Source organism: Acomys russatus, chromosome 6 (genome assembly GCF_903995435.1).
Source record: "Acomys russatus chromosome 6, mAcoRus1.1, whole genome shotgun sequence".
In the NCBI taxonomy this organism is placed as follows: Eukaryota; Metazoa; Chordata; class Mammalia; order Rodentia; family Muridae; genus Acomys; species Acomys russatus.
In genome coordinates, this window is record NC_067142.1 from 69,046,541 (window position 1) to 69,067,079 (window position 20,539).

The 20,539-nt window shown below is 46.0% G+C and overlaps 2 protein-coding genes across 5 annotated transcripts in view; one reads left to right on the top strand and one right to left on the bottom strand.

Annotated features, from left to right (window-relative positions):
* Cadm3 (cell adhesion molecule 3) overlaps window positions 1-16,840 on the bottom strand; it is a 29,838-nt gene extending 12,998 nt beyond the window's left edge. Inside the window, exon 1 of one of the 2 annotated variants that reach the window (XM_051147890.1) lies at window positions 16,589-16,840. In XM_051147890.1, the coding sequence (XP_051003847.1) occupies window positions 16,589-16,670 (82 nt within the window). In that variant the 5' untranslated portion in view covers window positions 16,671-16,840. The remainder of the gene's footprint in view (window positions 1-16,588) is intronic. The other variant, XM_051147891.1, reaches the window with a different exon arrangement.
* The window catches only part of Tagln2 (transgelin 2), a 960,136-nt gene that overhangs the window by 756,076 nt on the left and 183,521 nt on the right, over window positions 1-20,539 (top strand). Inside the window, exon 5 of one of the 3 annotated variants that reach the window (XM_051147911.1) lies at window positions 16,310-16,325. The exons of the other annotated variants lie outside the window; for them this stretch is intronic. The gene's annotated coding sequence lies outside the window, so the exon portion shown is untranslated. Of the gene's footprint in view, window positions 1-16,309; window positions 16,326-20,539 lie in introns of those variants that run through there. 3 annotated transcript variants of the gene reach the window in all.

The following is a 20,539-nucleotide window of genomic DNA, read 5'->3' on the forward strand; positions in this document are numbered from 1 at the left end:
GCTGGAACTGCTTCTCTTCCTGGGACAGCAGTGAAGGGAGAAGTTTGTCAGATGTTCGGGGGAGGTGGAGGTGGGGCTAAGAGAGAGCAGGTGGGTGGGCCAAAACTGAAAAAAGGAGTGAGACTGGGACTTCTCCAGAGAAGAAAGGCGACGGGACCTGGGAGGGAAGGGTTAATCGAAGAAAGGGGAAAGCAAGCTGGTTGGGGGCGGGGGGTTGGGTGGGAGAGGAGAAAGGGTAGCTCTGAAAGGGGGTAAAGGATAGGGAAGGTGGGAGGGAGAGGGGAGAGGGAGAGAGAGTCCTAGCATCAGATAAATCTTTAAGAGGACATGGGCATAGGCATAGGCGTACTGGCCACAGTGTAAACAGATCCCCTCCCCACAGCTCCTGACCTGGGTCTCCCAGAAGATTTGCGAATTTACTGTATTCTAAGCGAAGCTGCGAGACCAAGTACATCTCTAAAAGATAAAGAGGAGTAGTGGAAGGGAGCAAAAGAATTGATGAAGACAGGGAAGAGAGACCAGTATGAGAGAAAGAAAGAAGGCAGGGCTTTCAGTTCCAGCAGAGAGTCAGTCCGAAGGGGCAGAGCCCTCATTCTGTGGATGCTTTGTGTGGACACCAAGGATGAAGACAACAGGGCCTTTGGTGAGCGTTTCATATTATTTTCTGGGTTATATGTTTTGGAGTGTTCTGTGTTGATATCAGGCAAGAAGCAGACTGGCTGTACTGGAACATGGGATGCTGGAGGGACAGCGAGAAGCCAGGTGCCCCCCATATAGCACAGGTACCCAGCAGGCAATCTAAGAGCTACTACACAGGCTTTTTATTCAAATGGTCCCACGAATAGCCTCATCATACTCCAGTGTGGGATTTTTCAGTTTGCAGAGTGGATTTTCACCCATGATCTCATTTAATGTCAAAACAATTGCTAGCAGTAGGCAACCAGATACAATCACTTTGAAAGCTGACATCCAAAGAGACTCCCTGGCTCACCTAAAGAAAGCCAAATGGCACACTTCTCAAGCACCCTTCCTAAGCCCATGTGGGTTACGAGCAGAAAGCCTACCATTTTCAGCCACATTTCTTCATCCTTATGTGCTCTCAGTGCCTGTAACTAGTCTGGTAATTTGCCACCTCGGCACCAGGCTGTATATGCTGCTAATCAGGCAGAGACTATTTCTGCACTCCACTCTCATCTGTGTTTTTGTCTGCATCTTCTTCAGTGGCTTCTTTCCTTGCTCATACTTACCCCGTCACCTCCCCACTCCCCCTTCTGTGTGTTGCTTTTTTTTTTTTCTGCATAGGATAAATAAGTAAAATGGCAATGTACATCATTTAGACCCAGCTGAGCTGTTCAGAGGCAGAAAGCAGCAAATAACCTTCAATAAATGACATGTTTGGGATGGGCATGATTTATTGCCTCTGTACACCAGCAGAGACTTCACTTCGGTTTGTAGTGTCTTAGGAAACTGTTTAGGATGTGCCTGAGACATCACTCCCCCTTCGACGGGGTGTGTGTGACGTGTCTCCTAGTTCTGGAATGTACTTCGGATCTTATATCTCTACTCTTGGGAACTCTGTTAATATGACTGAAAGTTGCTCAATTTTTACAAAATTGTAGGCTGCTAGTGATAGGTTCTGAATGGCCATTCCTCTGGGAGCAGGTGAGTGACTGTAATGCTATCATCAGGAGCATGGATAAGTAGCACAAATTATAAGCCGCTTTATGAAAAGCTTGAACTATCTTTGGATTAAAATTGTGCCAATCATTTATGACATCACCATGATTTCCCTCAAAATGTTTGGACAGGAAAGGGAAGAAGCTGAGGCGTATTCTAAAAGGGACATATGGACTTGGAAGTAGAGTTAGTAAGGGGTTCTATTCAAGGACCTTGGGAGGAGCTGCTGGCTCCCTATATGGAGTTAGCCATGAAGGAAAGCTCCAGTCTTACTGGTAACATGAATTGGGGAGTGCCAGGCTTACTAGTCACATTGTTACCTGTTCACACACCTCCTGTGACACTTCTCTGTCTCTGTGTGTCTGGATCTGTGTCTCTGTGTGTCTATCTGTGTGTCTGTCGTGTGTCTGTGTGTCTGTGTGTCTGTCTGTCTGTCTCTCTCCCCCGCCTCTGTGTATGTGCGTGTGTGTGGTATGTGGGTTTGTGTGTTCATGAGTATATACCTACATGTGTATTCAGGTGTGCATGTAGATGGCAGAAACTAACATAGTGGTCCTTCCTCGCTCATTCTTCAGCTTATATTTTAATTGTTTTTGAAAGCTAAATTTGTGTGTGTGTGTGTGTGTGTGTGTGTGTGTGTGTGTGTGTGCGCGTGCGTGTGTTGGGGTAAGTATGTGCCATAGTGTCAGTGTGAAAGCTAGAGGACAGCCTGCAGGGGCCAGCTACCCCCCTTCCACCATAGGAGTACTGTGTGTCGAGCTCAAATTGTCAGCCTGAGCAGTAAGCTCCTTTACCATCTTACTTGCTTTTTTCCTAATTCTTCTAGAAATGTACCTGTCTGCCTCCTGGCGACTGGTGTCCAGAGGCATGCCACTCTGCCAGGGTTTTTACTTGAGTGCTGGAAATCTGAATTTGGGTCCACAGCAAGTGTTTTACTGAGCCATATCCCCACCAGACATTTTCTGCAGATAATACCCAGATTAGTTAGTCTGGCCTTCAAGGTCCTGTACAGTTTGATGTCAACCCACCTGTCAAATTTGTCAATTTAGTTGGTTCCATATTCTAGATATAAGAACTATTTAGAATTCCATCCAAAATATTTGTCACCATGGGTCCATTTTCTTTTCTATAATAACTTGGTTCTAAGGCTGTTCACCTATCTTCACTTCTTAACTCAAGCTGTTAAGCCTATTTTTATAGCTATTCTTTCAAGAATGTTTCTTTGGTGATCCCAGATGGGAATTCAGCTCCCCATATCTTTGAGTTGCATTTCTTTCCCTGCCTTCCTTACATGGCGCAGCACCATCTTCCATGCATTGCAAATAGGGCTGTTTCCTAAATCATAAAGATCTTATGAGAACAGTTGATATCTGATTCATCTTAGTATCAATACCGGCCGTAATACAGCATATTGCATATAGGAGGTGCTTACTAAATATTTATTTATTAAATGAATCAGATGCTGAGAGTCTTCTGTTGTGAGAACAGAGCTCAAAATCTGTTAGTGCAGAGAAAATAGCAAATCCAAAAACACCAGAAGTAGGCCAAGAAAAAACATGGACTACCTGGACGTGGGCACTCTCAAACTCTGTAAGACAGGGCTTGATACTTACTTAAAACTAAAACCCTAGTTTTAACCTCAATATTTAAGTTAAGGGGTCCATAGGCTCCAGACAGGCTCCTGGGGAGTTGTGTGTATCTAGTTACGGTCAGGGTGGGACAAGCTTTAGTCATGGGTCTCTCTGGCCATGAAGCCCAAGCTTATTTCTTCTTCTCACTGTACCACCTGCCTCAGAAGCATGTGTCTTGTGTGTGTGGTTGTGGATTAGGAGTAGAGGAGGAAAGACCAGGGGTGGCGCACCCACACAGTGTTCCCAACACTCACAGAACACATAAGAACCACAGAGTAGTTGGTGGTGGTGGTGCTGCTGTGTTGGCATTCTTTGAATTATGTTTTTAACTGGATTTTGTAATGTGTCTTCTTTACTCCATACTTTGGGGTCTATTTTGTCTGACCCTAATTATCTTATAATGTGGGGCTCTGGTTAACCAAACAACAGATGTGCTTATTTAAAACTTTTGACAGGATCTCCTTACGTTTTCATCACATTCTAGTACCTAGGCTAATAATGAAAAGGTTATCTCTTTGGCTTTTGGTCATTTTGGGTGATTCTTAATTCTTGTCTTATTTACCCATAAGTTCTGACAGCCTTAGACTTCTCAGCATTTTAAAGGACAAACTAATCCTTTCCTCTATCCTGGTTTTTTTCTGACTGACTGTTCATACTGGGAGTAGCAGGGGCAGGGACTGCAGACTTAATGATGTGCCTCTTCAAAGCACACATTGGCACCAATGACTCAGTTTTTCACTGCAAGCATAGGACCTCACACATAGTAAGGGCTCAATAAATATTTATTGAATAAATAAGTGTGTTACTCAGATGAATAAAAATGTATTATGTCTGCAATTTAAGTCACTGGTAGGGAAAGCTATGAGAGTATGGTGGCATCACCCTTGACTGCTTGGTTTATGTATCTGCCCTGCCTTGTTTACTCTGAGGATCCAGAATGTAGTGATAGAGCTATTAAGGGTGTCATAGGTGCACATTTGGGACTGTGGGACAAAAGGGACAAGCTCTGGGCCATATGACCGTAGCTGGGCTCACTAGTGTTTGTGTCCAGAGCCCCAGTTCTCTGACTCTAAAGAAAAACAGCACCCTGAGTAGGAGTTGATGATGATGACGATGATGATGATGATGATGATGATGACTCAGCGTTTCTCTAACTCCAGAGTTAAAAATAATGTTCAGCCCAGCCTACTTGTTATTCCTCACGACTACCATGACAGGTGGGTGGAAAAGTGTTATCTCCAAGCGAAAAACATACTGGGGGCTGTGGCCCAGAATACTGAAATTTCTTTTAGAATGGAGTATCCACCATTCGGAGGCTCACTGCTAGGATCCCAGGCCTGACAATCTCACCAGACTAAAGCCCTTTAGTGAACTGCTATGCACATGTGGGTCACACACAGGCAACAGAGAGTGGCCATAGCAAAATTAGAAGCAGAACGAGAATTGGAATTTGGCCCCTGGAAGTTTTCTTATCCTCAGAGCCTCATTTTCCTTTAAGAGTAAACGTTTGAATGTGCACTTGGAGGAAACTGGACCAGTTCCATATGAATCCTGATTTAGATGATAACTCCAAGATTTGGAGGAGTCACTTTGACTTCAGAGCAAAACACTCCTCATGTCGCAAGGGCTCTCTTTACGCTCAGCTTCCTACAGTTGGTCTTTGGCAGCCACGGCTGTGCCACGTTAAACAAAACCATCCCTGTTTCTAGACCAGAACTCCCACAGCTACAGACATATTCTCTTCTTGCTCTGCATCCCTGTCTCACTTTGCCTATATTTCCCTAGATCCCTGCACACTCATACCTGTGGCCTTAAAGCATAGTCAGACAGAAGCTGGGCCTTAGGAGGGGAGTAATTCTGATTCTGCCTGCCCCCCCCCCATCAGGTGTGTTTCCTTCCCTCTCCTTTGAGATGAGATTCTGGACCACAGAGAGATGAAGAAGTCTGCATGGACATCCTCCTTTCTCTACCTCAGGAGCACTAGCTCATGGAGCTTCAGAGCTCAGTCATGCCTCAGATCTGAGTCCCCCTGCACCCCTGCCACACTCTTCATCACTGGGCTGCTGAGAGGAGGTTTTACTCCTTCCTGTTCCTCCCTCTATTATTTCGGTGGCTGTCTGGTTGTTTTTATTTTTTTCCCCTCCTGGAGCCTTGTTTGTCAAGCAGTCTCTTGGGCCCAAAGTCATTACTCTCTCTCCTGGCTTGAGTTTACTCTCCTATGAGACGCATATGTAAGTGGAAACAGATGGGGGGAGGAGGGTAGATTTCCACTCCTCCCCCAAGGAACTCCCTGTCATGCTAATTAACCCCTTAGTTTGGTCTAAAGCCTGGACCAGACACACAGAAGTTCAGGAGTGTGCCATTTTCACACTCTTAGAAGATCCTGTGAGTCAGGTTAAGAGAGACTCGGTCTGGGTTCCAGTAAAGGTTTTATAAAGCATTGCACAGACATCTTTTGGTTCCATCCTCAACAGATTAAAAACAAAAGGTTCCCCAGGCTAACTGAGGAGAAGCCTCTTCAGGATATTTGGCTAGCTTGTCTAGAGTAAGTGTGAGGGTGGGGTTAAAATGAAAACCTTAGCTTGATGTTAATACTCTTTTCTCACTAAAATTAAAAGTAAACAAAAAACCAGTCATTCAAAACCATTCTTTCATATGAAAAGGTTAAGAAAAAACTATCAAAATTTAAGATGTCATAAAGGTGTGCATGTGTGTGTGTGTGAGTGTATGTGTGTGTGAGTGTATGTGTGTGTGAGTGTGTGTGTGTGTGTGTGTTAAGCCTTACAGTTAGATTCCATATTCTATGAGTATTTTCTACTGACCCCTAGTGGCCAGAGCTGGTTGCTCCTAAGATCACTTGACTCTCAGAAATGAAAAGACTGCCTTTTCTGACTCTGGCATCAGAGGGCAATCATTTTTCTCCCCATTCTGTTAAAATTAATTCACCCCAAATGGTTCCTCCTCCACAAATGTCACAAGTACAGACGTTCAGAGCTGATATGATCATAAGTGGCCGTCAGTCCTAAAATGTTGTGTATGTATGTGTGTGAACATCCATGTGTGCACGCTGCTGAACCACATCCCCACACCCAGCTGCTTAGTTTAACAAGGAGGAACTGAAACACCCAGAAGTATTGGAAGTTGAAAAAGTCCCACAGGCAGCTAGAGGGAAGTATGATTATAACTTTGTTCTTTCATATTCATTCTCACATCACATAGTCCTTGTGGACTAGCCAATTCAGAGGCTCGGTTGCCACTGAGTGTTATCTTTCCCTCTGGTGATATTATGTTCCTTCTTAATCCACATATGGGAGGTGCCCTAAACCTCAAGGAAAGAATGCCTTCTAACTATTAGGTGAGATGGAGAAGTTGGAGTGAGATGAAGAGGTCCCTCTGAAGGCTAATAGGCCTTACCAACAGTCTTCAGTTCCCACAAAAGAGGAATTTGAAGCGCAGAAGTCACTGCGGTGTCCCTGGGAGCTAAAAGCAGTGCCTATGAGAATAAGACTGTGTGCAGTGTTTCCACTTACGTGTGTGTGTGTGTTGCTGAATCTACCTGCTGGAGCATGCACTATGCACAGTCATGGGAACACGTAGCTAAGTATGAAGGGAAAGGGAGAGGGATTAGACTGCATGGGAGGAAAAGAGCAGAGGAGCATGTCCTATTCTTGAGCTTAAAAGAAAGGAGTCTGGAGGCAGAAGTGGGCTTGTGGTAGGCTGGGGGGATGCTCACAGACTTAGTTAAGATTCTGAGGAGCAGAGACTGGGAAGTGGGTGGCAGAGAAGGAGGTGGGGACAGCTGTTGCTTTGATTTGCTACTGAGTCAGTGTTCTTGGTGCATTAGCACTGAGAGGGAGCCCTGGGCTGGCCCCCAACCAAAACAAGCCCCTCTGCAGCCAATATTGAGTTGTAACAAGGACAAATGCAGTTGGGAGACAAAAAAGAAAGGCATCTGATCCCAAATGGCTCCTTGTTCATCTTCGCCCCTTCGTTTTGGAACATGGGTTCTAAACAGACACCTGGTACCCTGCACCAGGAGCTTGGGAGGGAGGGAGGAGGCAGAGCACTGGCACGCATCATTGACAGCTTCTGGAGAACAGGTATAGGATGGTGCCTAGGGTGATGGTAGCCTTTTGCAGGGTCTGTCTCCTCATGTCTTCCCACAGTGATCACTTTCTTTAGAAATCAGGGCAGGTTTAGTATGGGTTGTGTATTCTGACACCATAATCAAGAGGCTGATTTTGTCTGAAGTTTTGGGTGCCCTCTTAAACTGAGCAGGAGAGTAAAATCCCCTACCCATGAATTTATCCTGTTTCTTACACACATACACACACACACACACACACACACACACACACACACACACACACACGCACACACACATGCACACGCATATACAGGATAGACCTAGGGAAAATATTCATTCCCCTGTACTTTAGAAAAGCGTTTGGGAAAAGAAACATAACAAAATTGAACATGGAATTCATTTAGTGCATTGAAGGTGTCTGGGAAGATAGGAAGTTGAGACTGAGCCCAAAAGCTCAGAAAACCAAGGAGGAACATGCAAAAACCAGATTCCCTGAGTGCAAGAGATCTCAAGTCCAGCTTCCAGCATGGTTCACCCATCCTGCCCTACCTACCCAGGGCCTGAGCATCTGACCTGTCGGCATGCAAATGACAACTCCCTTCCTTAGAGGATTCCCTCCTTTACATTACTGTTTTGGTGAGGTTGCAGGTCTTTGAGGGTGACGGCTTGGGGTGGTACAATAACTACGCTGTGGGGAAGTTCAATTTGTTACAAGGCAAGCAGGAAAGCATTTATCTCTGCTGGTTCTGATATTTCTGACTTGTTTTTACTATTTCCCTTCACTGGATGATCAGAGGCAGGGTGTGAATGACAGGTTCAGGGCAATGGTTAGGAGTGTTACATGAAGAAAAATGTGTTTGGTTCTACACACCCACCCACCCACACTGCTCTGGTTTCCCTGATTCCTCATTCCCCTAATCCTAACTGAGATTTAGTCTCTCTCTGTCTCTGTTCTCTCTCTCTCTCTCTCTCTCTCTCTCTCTCTCTCCATCTCCCTCTCCCTCTGCCTATCCCCTCTCTCCATTTCCTTATCTCTCCTTCCCTCCTTACTTCCTTTCTCTTTCATTCTTATCCCTTAAAAAAAAAGAAAAATCTTTATTTTTCAGAGTGCTGCATCGTACATGCAAGCCTTACTTTGTGCTTTTCTGGGAGTTTAACTCTTGTACAAGACAGATGCGTTCTTTCAAGTCTACAAATCTGAGTCTCCAAAATAGCAAAGAATGATGTTTTGACAGAAGGGTCCATCTTCCCCTCTTTTAAAACCTCCATTGAGTGTCTCAGGTTTCCAATGGTTATGTCTCTTCTTTGCTCCCTAAGATGCTTGCATTTTCTAATGTGGTCATCCTTTTTCTCTCCTTCAGCACGTGTCCTTCAACACACTAGGATTCTCATTATTCATATGCCTTTAAATTTTTTTTCTGATGCAGACACACAGCTTTTATTATGACCCAGATTCAGAGCCCCCTTTGCATGCTCATATTAATCAGAACCCCTTACTTCCAGAAAACCATATGGCTTAACCTTAGAGCTTCCCCCCGAAAGCAGAATTTAGTCTTTTTCTTCTGCTCAAACTCCCCAGGAAAGGGCCAGAATCCTCTCCTCCCTGGGGCTGAGGCTCAGTCCATCTGTCACTGACATTGGACTCCAGGGCTTGGAAACCAGAAAAGACTTGGCATTAACAGCAGTTGAGGATAAATGAAAACACGGGAGGCTCGGGGGCTTAGCAGTGGTGTGTTTTATATTTGTGTGAGATTATAGGGTGCAAGTTGGAAGGGGGACATATACTGTGGCCTTGGAAAGATGTCATTGCTGAGAAGTGTAAGAACTAGTGAGCACCACGGTCTTGCTGTACTTTTGCATTTGCAGAGTAACAAATGGTTAGGAGCAGATGGTAAAACTGGCCCTTCATTTTATAATGGAAGAACTTGGCCTCAGGCTCTTTAAAGAATTGTGATGATACATTCTATGTTACCTGTCACTGATGCACTTAGAGCTTTTCTGGGTTTATAAAGGGTATCAGATATTGAAATCAGAGCTCCATAAACAAATTCACATTTGTGAGCTTTTTAACCTAGGTGAAGCTTTGGCTGGAACACAAAGGGCCAAGCCATAGAAGGTAAAGTAAATGAATGGACAAGTGAAATACGACCCTGCCTATTCTCAATATCACCTGATATTTCAAGTACTAGCTGTCTGTCCTACTTTGCTATTATCTGAGACAATAATGAAAACAAGGGAGAGGGGGTAGAGGTCAACTTATAGATGAATAGCTGGGATACAGACTTCCATCACATTTTCTTTTCCCCGGGGCAAGGTGATGCTCCTCACCTTCTTGACCCTGAACTAGAATTAAATGAGCTAAAGGTGCCTATAATTAGCAATCAATATACAATTAGTACAAGTCTAGCTGGGGAAGAGAAGAATAAGTCTTTTGCAAATGCCGTCTTTTAGTTCTTAAAAAAATATAGCTTTGTTATTCTCCTGGACACCTTCCCAGATGCAAGATTTCACACAGAGGGCTGAAGGACATATTGAACACAGTTAGAATCTCTGCATTTGAATCCTTCTTGAAACAGCTCTGCTCTTCAGTGGAAGGGGGCTCAAGGAAATGAGTGGGTGCCAGATACTCTAGATGTTGCTTTAATCCCTTCTAGAAGGCTCTCTCATAGAGATACATCATTTACATTACCTGCCCTTGACAAATGAAGCTCCTTCTTGCTTCAAGTGAGCAAATGAAGGCGGCACCCTCAAAATTCATCCTGACATTCTGCTTTCTTACCTAGACACATTCTCTAGGTACTCCTGTGTAGAAATTGACATGAGGAAGTTTAGATTCAGGGGAAGGGGAGCTTGTCCTGATCTGATGTAATATGATGCACACACTGGCTGGTTGTCACTTGATGACATCAGACTATTGGCAGATGTGTAGCAGAGTCCACTTTAAAGACAAATCTACTGAAATTTGACTAAGGGCGTTAACCAGGATGAGAATTTTATGTTTAAGGCAAATTTCCTCCGTTAAAGATTGCTATAAAGGTGGAAGAAATGAATTGGGGCCCTGATATTTAGTTTCTATGCCACTTATATGTTGGGGTCCTCTATTATCTAGTTTTTAAAACATTTTATTACATATCAAGTGTGCATTGCTGAGGTAAAGGGCAGAAGGAAAGCAAGCATTGCAGCAGGGTAAGTGGAGCGAGTATCACATTCAGGGTTCTGTTGGGAGCTGCGTACTTATTACTGAGAACTCATTCCACTCTCCATATCATAAAGGAGCAATGCAGTCCCAATACGAAACACAACATGTGCATTTCTTGCTTAAGCTATGATTCCAGCTACCACAAGATATGCAGTTACTTTAAGGCCATCTGAGGACACTGGAGACCCCAGTTTCCTGAACATCTATAACCTGACAACTACTTTTCTGCTTCCTTTCCTACAGTTGGGAGGATTCACCATATTCCTGTATCAGGGTTTGGTCTCCCCCTTTTAAAACATAAGTACCACACGTGGCATGTTTCTTACAGAGCTGGCGGTGGGGAGTGGGGAGTTCAGCCAGTTCTGTGGACTGCTTTGCCAGAGAGCAGATATTACAGAGCAAGAGGCAGAGCAGGACCATGGAGAGCAACAAGAAGTGCCTGGAGTGTCACCGTGAGGGTCCAGCACCATGGAGAGCTCAGAACACAGGTAGTGTTTTTTTTTTTTGAAAGAGGACTTGGAACTTGGCAGCACAAATTAAGGTAGCCAGCTCTGGTGCCCACAGAACTTAAAACTGAGCTTCCGTAAGTCTCGTGCTGAATGATTTTTTTGAGGGACTTCCTTTGAGTCTGTTGGATACACCCAAAAGATTGTGAGGAGCACTACCAGACTTTATTTGTGATCGCCAGCCAAACTAAGTGTTAGTGGTGATGGAAGAGGTTTCAACTCGCTACAAGTTCTTAAAAATATAATTAAATTATTGTCTAATGAAGGAAATAACAAATAGTTCCTGTGATATCCTACTTCAAGAAACATTAGGATCCAAGGAAGCCAAGATGTGTATAAGCATCAGATCAGTTATATGGCATACCCAAACGTCTTGATAACACCTAACTTTCTGTAAGTAGTTAATACTTGATGATACAAGGAGAAGAGGTATGGGACCAAACTTTTTATGAAGACTGGTGTCACGAGGCCTCAAGCCCTCTGTTTTACTGGAGAAATCTAGTCACTGACTTTTATACTTAAGGGAATTTTGGAAAATTGATAAATGTGTCTTTAATATTTGCTGGTTCAATGGTAAATATGTAACTTTAATGAGCCACCATGTGTAAAAAAATCTCAACAGATGTATATGTTCTACTCCTGAGAGGTTGGTTTTCAGGACTAGAATGGATGGACCTCCTTGCCACATTCAATAGTGCTTGCACAGTTGTAAAAGCCTGGACTTCAGCTGCTTCTGACCTTATAAAGAACCATCACTATTTCTCATCCTGGGAGCAGTGATGGGTCTTTGCCCTGGAGACATAGTCTTCTAAATTTTATAATGATATAGAGTGTTTGTCCTTAATATGGCTGTGTTCTTAGATACTTGAATCTTTTCCTAGTAGCTGGCCAGTCTGCCCCCCTCCTCTCTCTCTCTTCCTTTCTCCTTCCTTCTTCCTTCCCTCCCTCCCATCTCCTTTTCTTCTTCCCTCCCTCACTCTGTCTTGGAAGTGTTTCTTTGGGGATTTCTATTCTCACAGCCTATGTGTGGACCTCTAGGACATGACCCCATACAGGAAGCCAAATGTTTCAGTATACTGGCCTGTAGCCAGTGGTTAAACAGGAAGCACTAGACTCTAACATTGAAAAGAAAATATCTTGGGCTCGAGTAGAGAGGTGGTAGAGAGCTCATCTAGCATTCACCAGTCTACAGGTTAAATCCCCAGAACTATAGAGGGGGAAAAAAGATATAATTACTCTACTTTTCTAATGCTCTGGATTTTTCATTCAGCAAGAAGCTAGCTTCAGGAGCCTAGACTGCCATCCTTAGATGACGTTCTTTTACTGAGGCTCAAATGACAAAAAAGGGATTGTGGAGCCAGTAGGCAGCTCCACTGGAGTAGGAAACAGCGAGGAATGTGACTAGGCACAGCCCCAAGGGTTTTCTTTCTCTGACAACTGTGAAGTTTTTCCCCCAAGCACATGACTTAAGAAAAAGCAGCTTTAAACACAATTCTAAATATTAGATGCAAAAAAGCACAGTGAGCAAAAGCAAGAAATGCATAAATCCAATCTAAGGATTCACAGAGCAATGGCATCATGTCCCGTCTGCTATCTCAAAATGACCAGAACACCAAAAAGATGCCATCTGTGGAATTTTATGGCTGCAGAACTATGATTCACCCTCTTCAAAGAGATGCTGAATATCTCGAACATGTCACTTGAAATCAGACTAGGTCTTTCTTCTTTCCTTAGTTCAAGAGGACAGAGAGAAAGCCTGTGTGTGGTCTCCTGGCTCAGCTGAATTTCAGTGGAGGGCAAAGAACTTTGGACTGTAGCAAAATCCAGGTGTAGCCTCAAGAATACAAAGAAGCCAACAATGGCTACAGGTTTTAATTTCAGTGATTTTCCTGTGTTTTATTTAATTGTTGAGAGACAAGGGTCCTAAGGAAAAATTATCAAAACCAACAGTGCCACCTAGGCCATGAAAGAATGTCAGACAGGAAACTTAGCCATAATTTCTGGGTAGCCACTTGATAACCTATGTTAGACAAAGTGGATGCTCATTGAATTAACTAAATGCTGTCATTCCAGTGGCTCTCTGGTGGCCTCAACTTCCTCGTGTCAGATGATGTGCAAATCTTAAGGGAGAGTATGTTCTTCCCAAGAGTTATAGCTGGAACTAAGATGACAACAGAAATAAAAACAGAACCCTCCGAGCTATAAGAAGGAACAGAAACTCAATGGAGTAAGATCTGCCAAGCAGATCCGTGGGCAGCACCACAGAGAATGCTGGGTTTCTCTGGCACATCGGGCATGATCTCCACACTGGGCACCTAGCCAGGGGGCTGCAGAAAGCATGGCAGTGGACAGAAGGTCATTGGGAAGGAAAAGATATGCGTGTGTGGGCCAGTTAAAAAATACAAGGTTAAGTTGCTATAACCTGGGTAATAGGCAAAGCAAGGGTTGTCCTCCATCCACTGGATTCAGTCATTGTGCTGAAAATAACCCAGGAATGAGGAACACTACGAAGGCTGGTCACAATGCCAAATGCCAAGCTGCTCACCAGAGACATGACCACAGGGTACATTAAGTTCACAGGCTTTGTGTTTCTCAAACCAGAGCCAACTTCTGCCAGTGCTAGTAGAGAAAGACCAGAAGGGAGGGCAGGTGGCAAATCCCTAAGCTTGTGGCCACAGAACTAATGGCCAAGTTCAGATAGCATTTGCTGGCCCTGTTTTCTTCCAGCTTCTCAATCCGTGCTTATCTTTATGAGCCTGAAATATTTATGCTTGTACCCAAGGGAGCTTTACACCTCAAAAGTAGATTGAGCTTGTTTTTCCTTCTTTCCAAATGGAACTTGCCTCTCAATGATAGCATCCTTGATCTAAGCATCAGCATGCTGGGTTATTTGGCCCTTAAATCTCTGGTGGCCTCAACCTCTCTCTTGGTTTGAGTGAAATGTTACAGGCTGAGTCATGTTATCACCTAGTACCCCGCTCAGGAGCCCCATAGGAACTCAGGAATATTAGGCACACCTGCACAATGCTTGTCAGAATGGCCTTCAGCAATGCCATCCATGAGTACATAACCTCTGCACTTATTTCCCACCATTGGAGCTCACCTTCTTAGACTCATAAACTAAGGGTCAGAGTTAACTTAACAGACCTATCTGGTGGTTATATCTCAAACATCTGTGCATGGCTGACATTTTGCACTCTACACAGATGATTCTTTGGAAAGGATTTTTTTTTTTTGGAAGGGGTGTCCTGAATCCCATTCTTTCTTTCTGACCCATTCTCTCAATCCCTCATACAAAAGTTACTTCTTTCCCCATCTTTCCTCTAAGCATCTGCTCTAACTGTAGTTCTAAGATGAGAGTGGAGCAACTCCCGTTCTCCCAACTTTCAGCTCAGATAGGGGCTGGCCTCCAAGTCAAAGGCATGCGTTGGTGAAGGAAGACTTGGTCAGGGAACAGGTTTGCTCTAGCCTCTGCAATTTGCACTCTGGAAGTGAGAAGTCTGAAGCTTGCTGTCATGATCATCTTTTTCTCTTCAGGTCTGAGGTTGGCACCTTAGTCCCCGTTGCCAAAGGACTGTAGTTTGGGCACTTGCTTCCTTTGATTGAGCTCTGAGTATGGGGAAGCCAGCGACTGCACTGAAAGTCAAGGCCTTGTAGGAGAGTCATTACTGAGGCACAAACAGCTTCCATCCTGTCTTTGCCTTGCACTAAGCCCACTGTCCCCCAGGACTGCTCATCTCCTCTGTGAGTAGGGTCATCAGGGCAGCCCTCTCGGGAAGGGGATTCCTTGCACAAGAGAAGGGACTGCCATCTCTGTGGTGACAGTAGGAACTCCCTTTTGGGAGTTTGGGGAGAAGAGAGTGGAAGGAGCCATCCAACCAACTGTAGAGAGTGGATCCCCAGGGTCCCCACAGCAGGAAAAGCTTCTTTACTGGGATAGAGACAGGGTAAGGGGAGGAGGTCAGGCAAGGTGGAGCTATTATTCCTCCAGCACCCTGGCTCACAGCCGTCTTTCCTCAGATGTAATTCTCTACATCATCCTCCCCAGTTCCAACCCCTCCCCTCTCCACCCCGCCCCGCCCTGTGCCCATCCCTGCTGGCCACTGGGTCCATCGCCCGGGAACCGCCTCCCCTTTCTCCTCCCCTGCGGTTCTTTCTGGGATTTTTTTTTTTTTTTCTTTTCCGTTGGCATCTGGCCGGGCATAGCCACCACCCTCCCTCTACTCTCCCCCACTTCCCCTGGCTCCGCAGAGGTCCCGTTCCCTTTCCCCTCCCCCACCCAGCCCACCTCTGACAGGCCAAGAGAGAGAGCTGAGGAGGAGGATGCATTCCTTTAGTCCCTCCGCTGCCAGTTCTCCCTCCTCCGGGAACCTGAGGCTCTGAGCTGGGAAACCCTTCTTCCTACCTCTCTACACAGTTCTTCAAGGCACCCCATTAACCACCAGCAGCCTTTAAGAAGGCTGAGGTGGCCCCACAGCGCTGACCTACATAGCCTGGCCTAGGGCGGGAGGGGCTCTTCCCCAAGTCCCCTCTCTCCTGGCCCCGCCTCCTTTCTTCACCCCTAGTCTCTTCCTTCACCTCTTTACCTTTACAAACCCAAGAAGGGTTGAGGTGCAGACTGGGGCAAAAGAGGCTAATCTGATACCCCACCCTAAATTTGGAGAAATTGATGTTCAGCCCAGGAAAGCTTTGGTTTTCCCATACATCCTTCTCCTCAAATATCTTGCTCTCTCCTTTTGCTGCCCCGCACCCAAGTATGTTTCTTTTCCTAGATTTTTACCACCACCAGAACTAGAGCCAAACCGCCCCCCCACCTCCGCCCTGTGTTGTTGTTTTGCTTCAAGGAGAAGCCCCCTCTCCTTTGCCCACGCCCCCCTCGACAGCCTCACCCAAGGCCCCCTTCCCTGCCCACTCAGAGCTCCGCGGCGGGTGGGGGACGCGCGGGGGAGCAGAAATGTTTGCATACAGCAGTTTGGGGGATCGTTCTGGCCACCCAACCCCTACAGACATACATACACAAACACTCAACACACGCCCTGACTGAAACAGCGACAAATCTCACTCCGCCCCCAACACACACTGACACAGACATACACACAGACTCTGACACAGAAACGCAGCACCAGACACCAACATAGACGCGCACACCCAGACACACACGGACATCAACACACCCAGACCCCGGCTGCTCAAAATAGACAGACCCCCCCCCCCACACACACACCCTCTCCCCGAGATCTAGATCCCTGCTGCACAAGCAGACACACACAGTCGGCCGTGTACACGGGAGGGTGCACACGCCGGCACACCCCACGGTCCTCAGAGACAGCGATGCTCAGAGACAGACACAAGGGTATTCCAAGAGGCTGGTGTCTTGAACCCTCGCTTCCAAACAAAGCCAACAGGCTCCCAGCGTCCGGCTCCCAATTCGAACCTCCACCTCAGGGCACTGGCCACCTCCCCTGGCGCCGCCCCCTCCCTCACTCACCGTCCTGGGAAAGATTGGCCCCGCCGGGCGCCCAGGAGCAGGCGAGGAGCAGGAGCAGGGGCAGGGCGGAAGGGGCCCCCATCACGCTTCCTGGCCGCCTCCCTGGCTGGGCGCTGGCTAGCCTGGATCTCCTGGGACTGGGGACAGGAGCACTGGGTAGACGGTGTCGCTGTCCAAAAGGGCGCCCCCGGAGCGGCTTCCGAGCCCGGGGCCGAGGCGGTTACCGGGAGGGAGCCGGCGCTGCTGCAGTCGCCGGGATTAAATAGGGCGCTCGGAGCAAACCATTCGGTTGGAGGTGGAGGGGGGGTGACGGGGGGCTGGGCTGGTGGCGAGGGGGGGCCTGGATGCCGCATTCCCTACTCCCCCCCGCCTCTCACACCCCCTCCACGCTTTTGTGGTGCCTTCCATCTTCTCCCCCGGGAGCTCCTCCAGCATCACTCGGGTGTGGAGCAAAGGGAGGGAGCTGGCTCAACACTGGGACCCCATGCTCACCCCTCTTAGTCTTGGGGTGGAGAGAGGGGGAGGTGGGTAGGGCGGTGGGCCAGCTGGCCAGAGAGTCCACTGCAGGCCTGGGCAAGGGCGTGCCCACTAGCTTGAGATCCTCCAGCCCCGCCTTCTCCTTAGGCAGTCGGGATCCCCAAAGCTAGGGCACCCCTGTCAGCAGTGAGACCAAGGATGCCTCCCCAGGATACCTAATTACTCAAGCCATTCTCCTAAGCATTAGCATCCTTAGTTCCTTTTACTCTAGAGCTCTACTTATCTGTCCAGCAACAATTTGTGGCTCCGGCAACCTCCTGTGCAAAGCATACCCTAGGAGGCTGTGGGACCCAGTCTCTCTTAAGCCTTCTTCAAACACTTTATCCCAGACACTAAACCAAGAAAAGTATCCAGCGAAGTCACTTAGTGTTTTCCTCCTTGATGCTCTGTCTTGGACCCCTTTACCCACAGCTAGCCCCTCTATAACCTTTCTCCTCAATCTTACAGAGGCTTTTATCTTCTCAATTTTTAGCTAGGAAGCATGCAGGGTGAAAGCCAGACCCACAGACCCTCTTACAGACCAAGAAACTGTGTGTGGACATGCAGCTCTTGTCCCGAGGCTAGAGAAAAGATGGATGAGAAAGATTGTTTGCACTTGCTCACACTTGAGAGTCCCACACCCAGTCCCTAGTGTTTGCTGTTCTTTGAGGTAATCTCTGGATGAGTTTGGGTATGTTTCAGGAGAAGATTTTTCTGGGTTAGTTCTGTTGAAATTTAGCTTTGGAGAATAAATTTCTAAGTTTTAGAATCCTAAAACTCAGGGAACTTCGGGTATACTAAGAGTTCTTAGAAAATACCCCATCAGACTCAAAGGAAGTTAGCAGATGTAAGCCAGGTTTTACATTCACTTAGAAGACACAGCACTGGCCGTGGCATAGAAGAGTCTAGAGTGCTTTATTCTACAAGTGGGATGTTGTTATCTCTAATAATGCCTCCAGTCCATTTCCTGTGCTGTAGTCTTGTGCTGGTCTTTAAGGTTTGGGTAATCTTTCCTTGCCTATGTCAAGGTTTCTTAACTCTTGATGGTGATGTAGTTAATGCCTCTGTCATCTAAGAACCTGAGGACAGCCTGCAGAACACACTCCATAACCCATAAAGCCTCATCTAAGTGACAGACAGTGATGCCAGGGCTGAGAGAATACTGTCAGGGAACCCCTGCAGGCTGGTTTGGGTCTGCTCAGATATTTTTCACTCACTGTTTCTGGAGTTAAACATTTCTCGAGAAGAAATTGGCTTGCCTCTTGGACATTTCTTCACTGTCTGGATGGCTATTGTTTCTTCCTAGATGATATTGAACAAGGTCTGATTTGACCTGTCTTAGGGACACCAAATCATTTTGCCTCCCTGAGACCTCTCTATCTTGAAACCTGAGCAGCGAAGATGGAGCGAAGTACATTGCAGGGATATGGAGATGTGGGTATAAGAGGAGGAGGAGCCTGGACAGGGTTAGTGGAGATTGTAGGAAAGTTAGACTTTTTAATGGAGGTGGGACCGGGTTGGTATGAAGATAATTAGGATAAGAAAAGTAAGTGTGGTAAAACAATCCAAAACCCAACAACAAAACAAAACCAAGGAAAACAAACTATCAGCCTTGGTAGGAAGGACCGGGTTTGTCTACTAAAAGGCTCTTGATGGATACAGAGTATTATCTTAGAGCTAGAAGAAATGTTAGCCTTAGCCATAATCTAAGCAGGATTTAGATAGGACAGGGTGAGGGGTGTGTGGAGGTGAATTAGGTGGGGGTAGGCAGGATGTGGGATTAAATCCCAAGGTCCTCTAATTAACCATCTTTTCCATCTGCTGCATCACAGGATCCCCCTTCTGCCTGTCCTTAATTCTTTGATGACTGCAGCTCAGGCCCCACCCTCTACTGTAACTGAAGGGATGGTTACCAGGGATGGGAGGGAAAGAAGTAGAGCTGTTTTGGAAAGACAGTATTAAGGCTAGTAAATGGGACTCTGGGATGCTCTTTTCCTACTGGCTCCTCTTCCCTTCAGGGCATTGTTAGTATGAGTTTCGCAGCCCTTTAGGTCTTGGTAATATGAAGGTGCCGCCGTTGGTTTTTAAAATTATGGGATAAAAACATCTTAGAGTTGTGAAGGACCTTCAGGATCATCCCTTTAAATAGGGTCTTTATTGAACAGATGAGGAAAATGGAGCTCAGAAGCCAAGTAGCTTTCTGTGTTTCAACAGCTAACTAGTAAAGGCTAACAGGACCAGGATGAGGGACAGATAGTAAGTACCCTTTGGAGGCAGGAAGAATGAGGAGACTCCGACCCAGTAATTGAGAGCAGTGTCTAATTTGAAGAATTCTCGTGCCTCAGAGACTGTACAGAGTGTTTCTCCTACACGGTGTACATTCCATTTGGAAGAACTCATTCCCCCTAACTCTTCTACTACCCTGTCTGCTTTTGCCCCCTGTATCTTACAAGCATGGTCTTTTTCTTTTCTTTTCTTTTTCTTTTTTCTTTCTTTCTTTTCTTTTCTTTTCTTTTCTTTTTTTTTTTTTTTAAGGAAAAGGGCTTTAAAAAAAAAGTCTGACCTACACTGATTATCCCTCATAAAAATAGGTAGGATGTAAGTATCTATGCTGGATTGTGATCTCTATGGTTACTCGCCACTTGAAAACACTGTGACATAGAATTTGCGTTTCCCAGAGACTTGCACAAGGCCTGAGGTGGGTTGTCTGTGGGATTGCAGAGCTGGCAGCTACAGCAAGATTTGGGAGGAGCCAAGAAGAGGAGTGGAGAGAGGGAGAGGGTGAGCTCGGCCTCCTGCATGCCCCTGTCCACTCAGCAACAGCTTGGGTATCTGGGGGTGTGGAATGTGATACTGGCACTGAGGCCGGGCTAGACACAGCTGTGTGGGCCCTGGGCATTCTTTCCCCACGCAGCTTCTGCTCTAAGGGGAAAGAGAAGGAACTCAGCTTGTAGAGGGTGAGTTTTACATATTCCTCTGGGAGGGATCAGCAGCACCTAGAAGGAAAAGATGTGATTCAGTGGCCATTCAGTCCTCTCCTTGCTTGCTGACCTTTCTCTGCTCTGTGACTTAGTTGACTCCGTATAGGCTCCCACCCTGCTTTCCATCTTTAAGTTTCCACGCAAGTAAACCAGTACTTGGCAATACCACATTATCCAGTTTTAATTAACACCACCCTTAATAATAACCTCAGTAAGAATTTTAATTCTAACTTTAATTGAGTTCTAATTTTAATCCTAACCCTAATCTATTAGTGATTCTAACCACCAGCCCTAATAGCAGCCTCAACTTAATGATCAGTTTTAACCAGCATCTTCTTTCTAACCAGGTTTGAGCTGGCAACTAGAAAAGCAACTTGCACATGATAAAAAAAAAAAAAAAAAAAAAGTCACAGGTCCCATGAACTGAGAAGCTATCATTTACCAGCCTTCATGC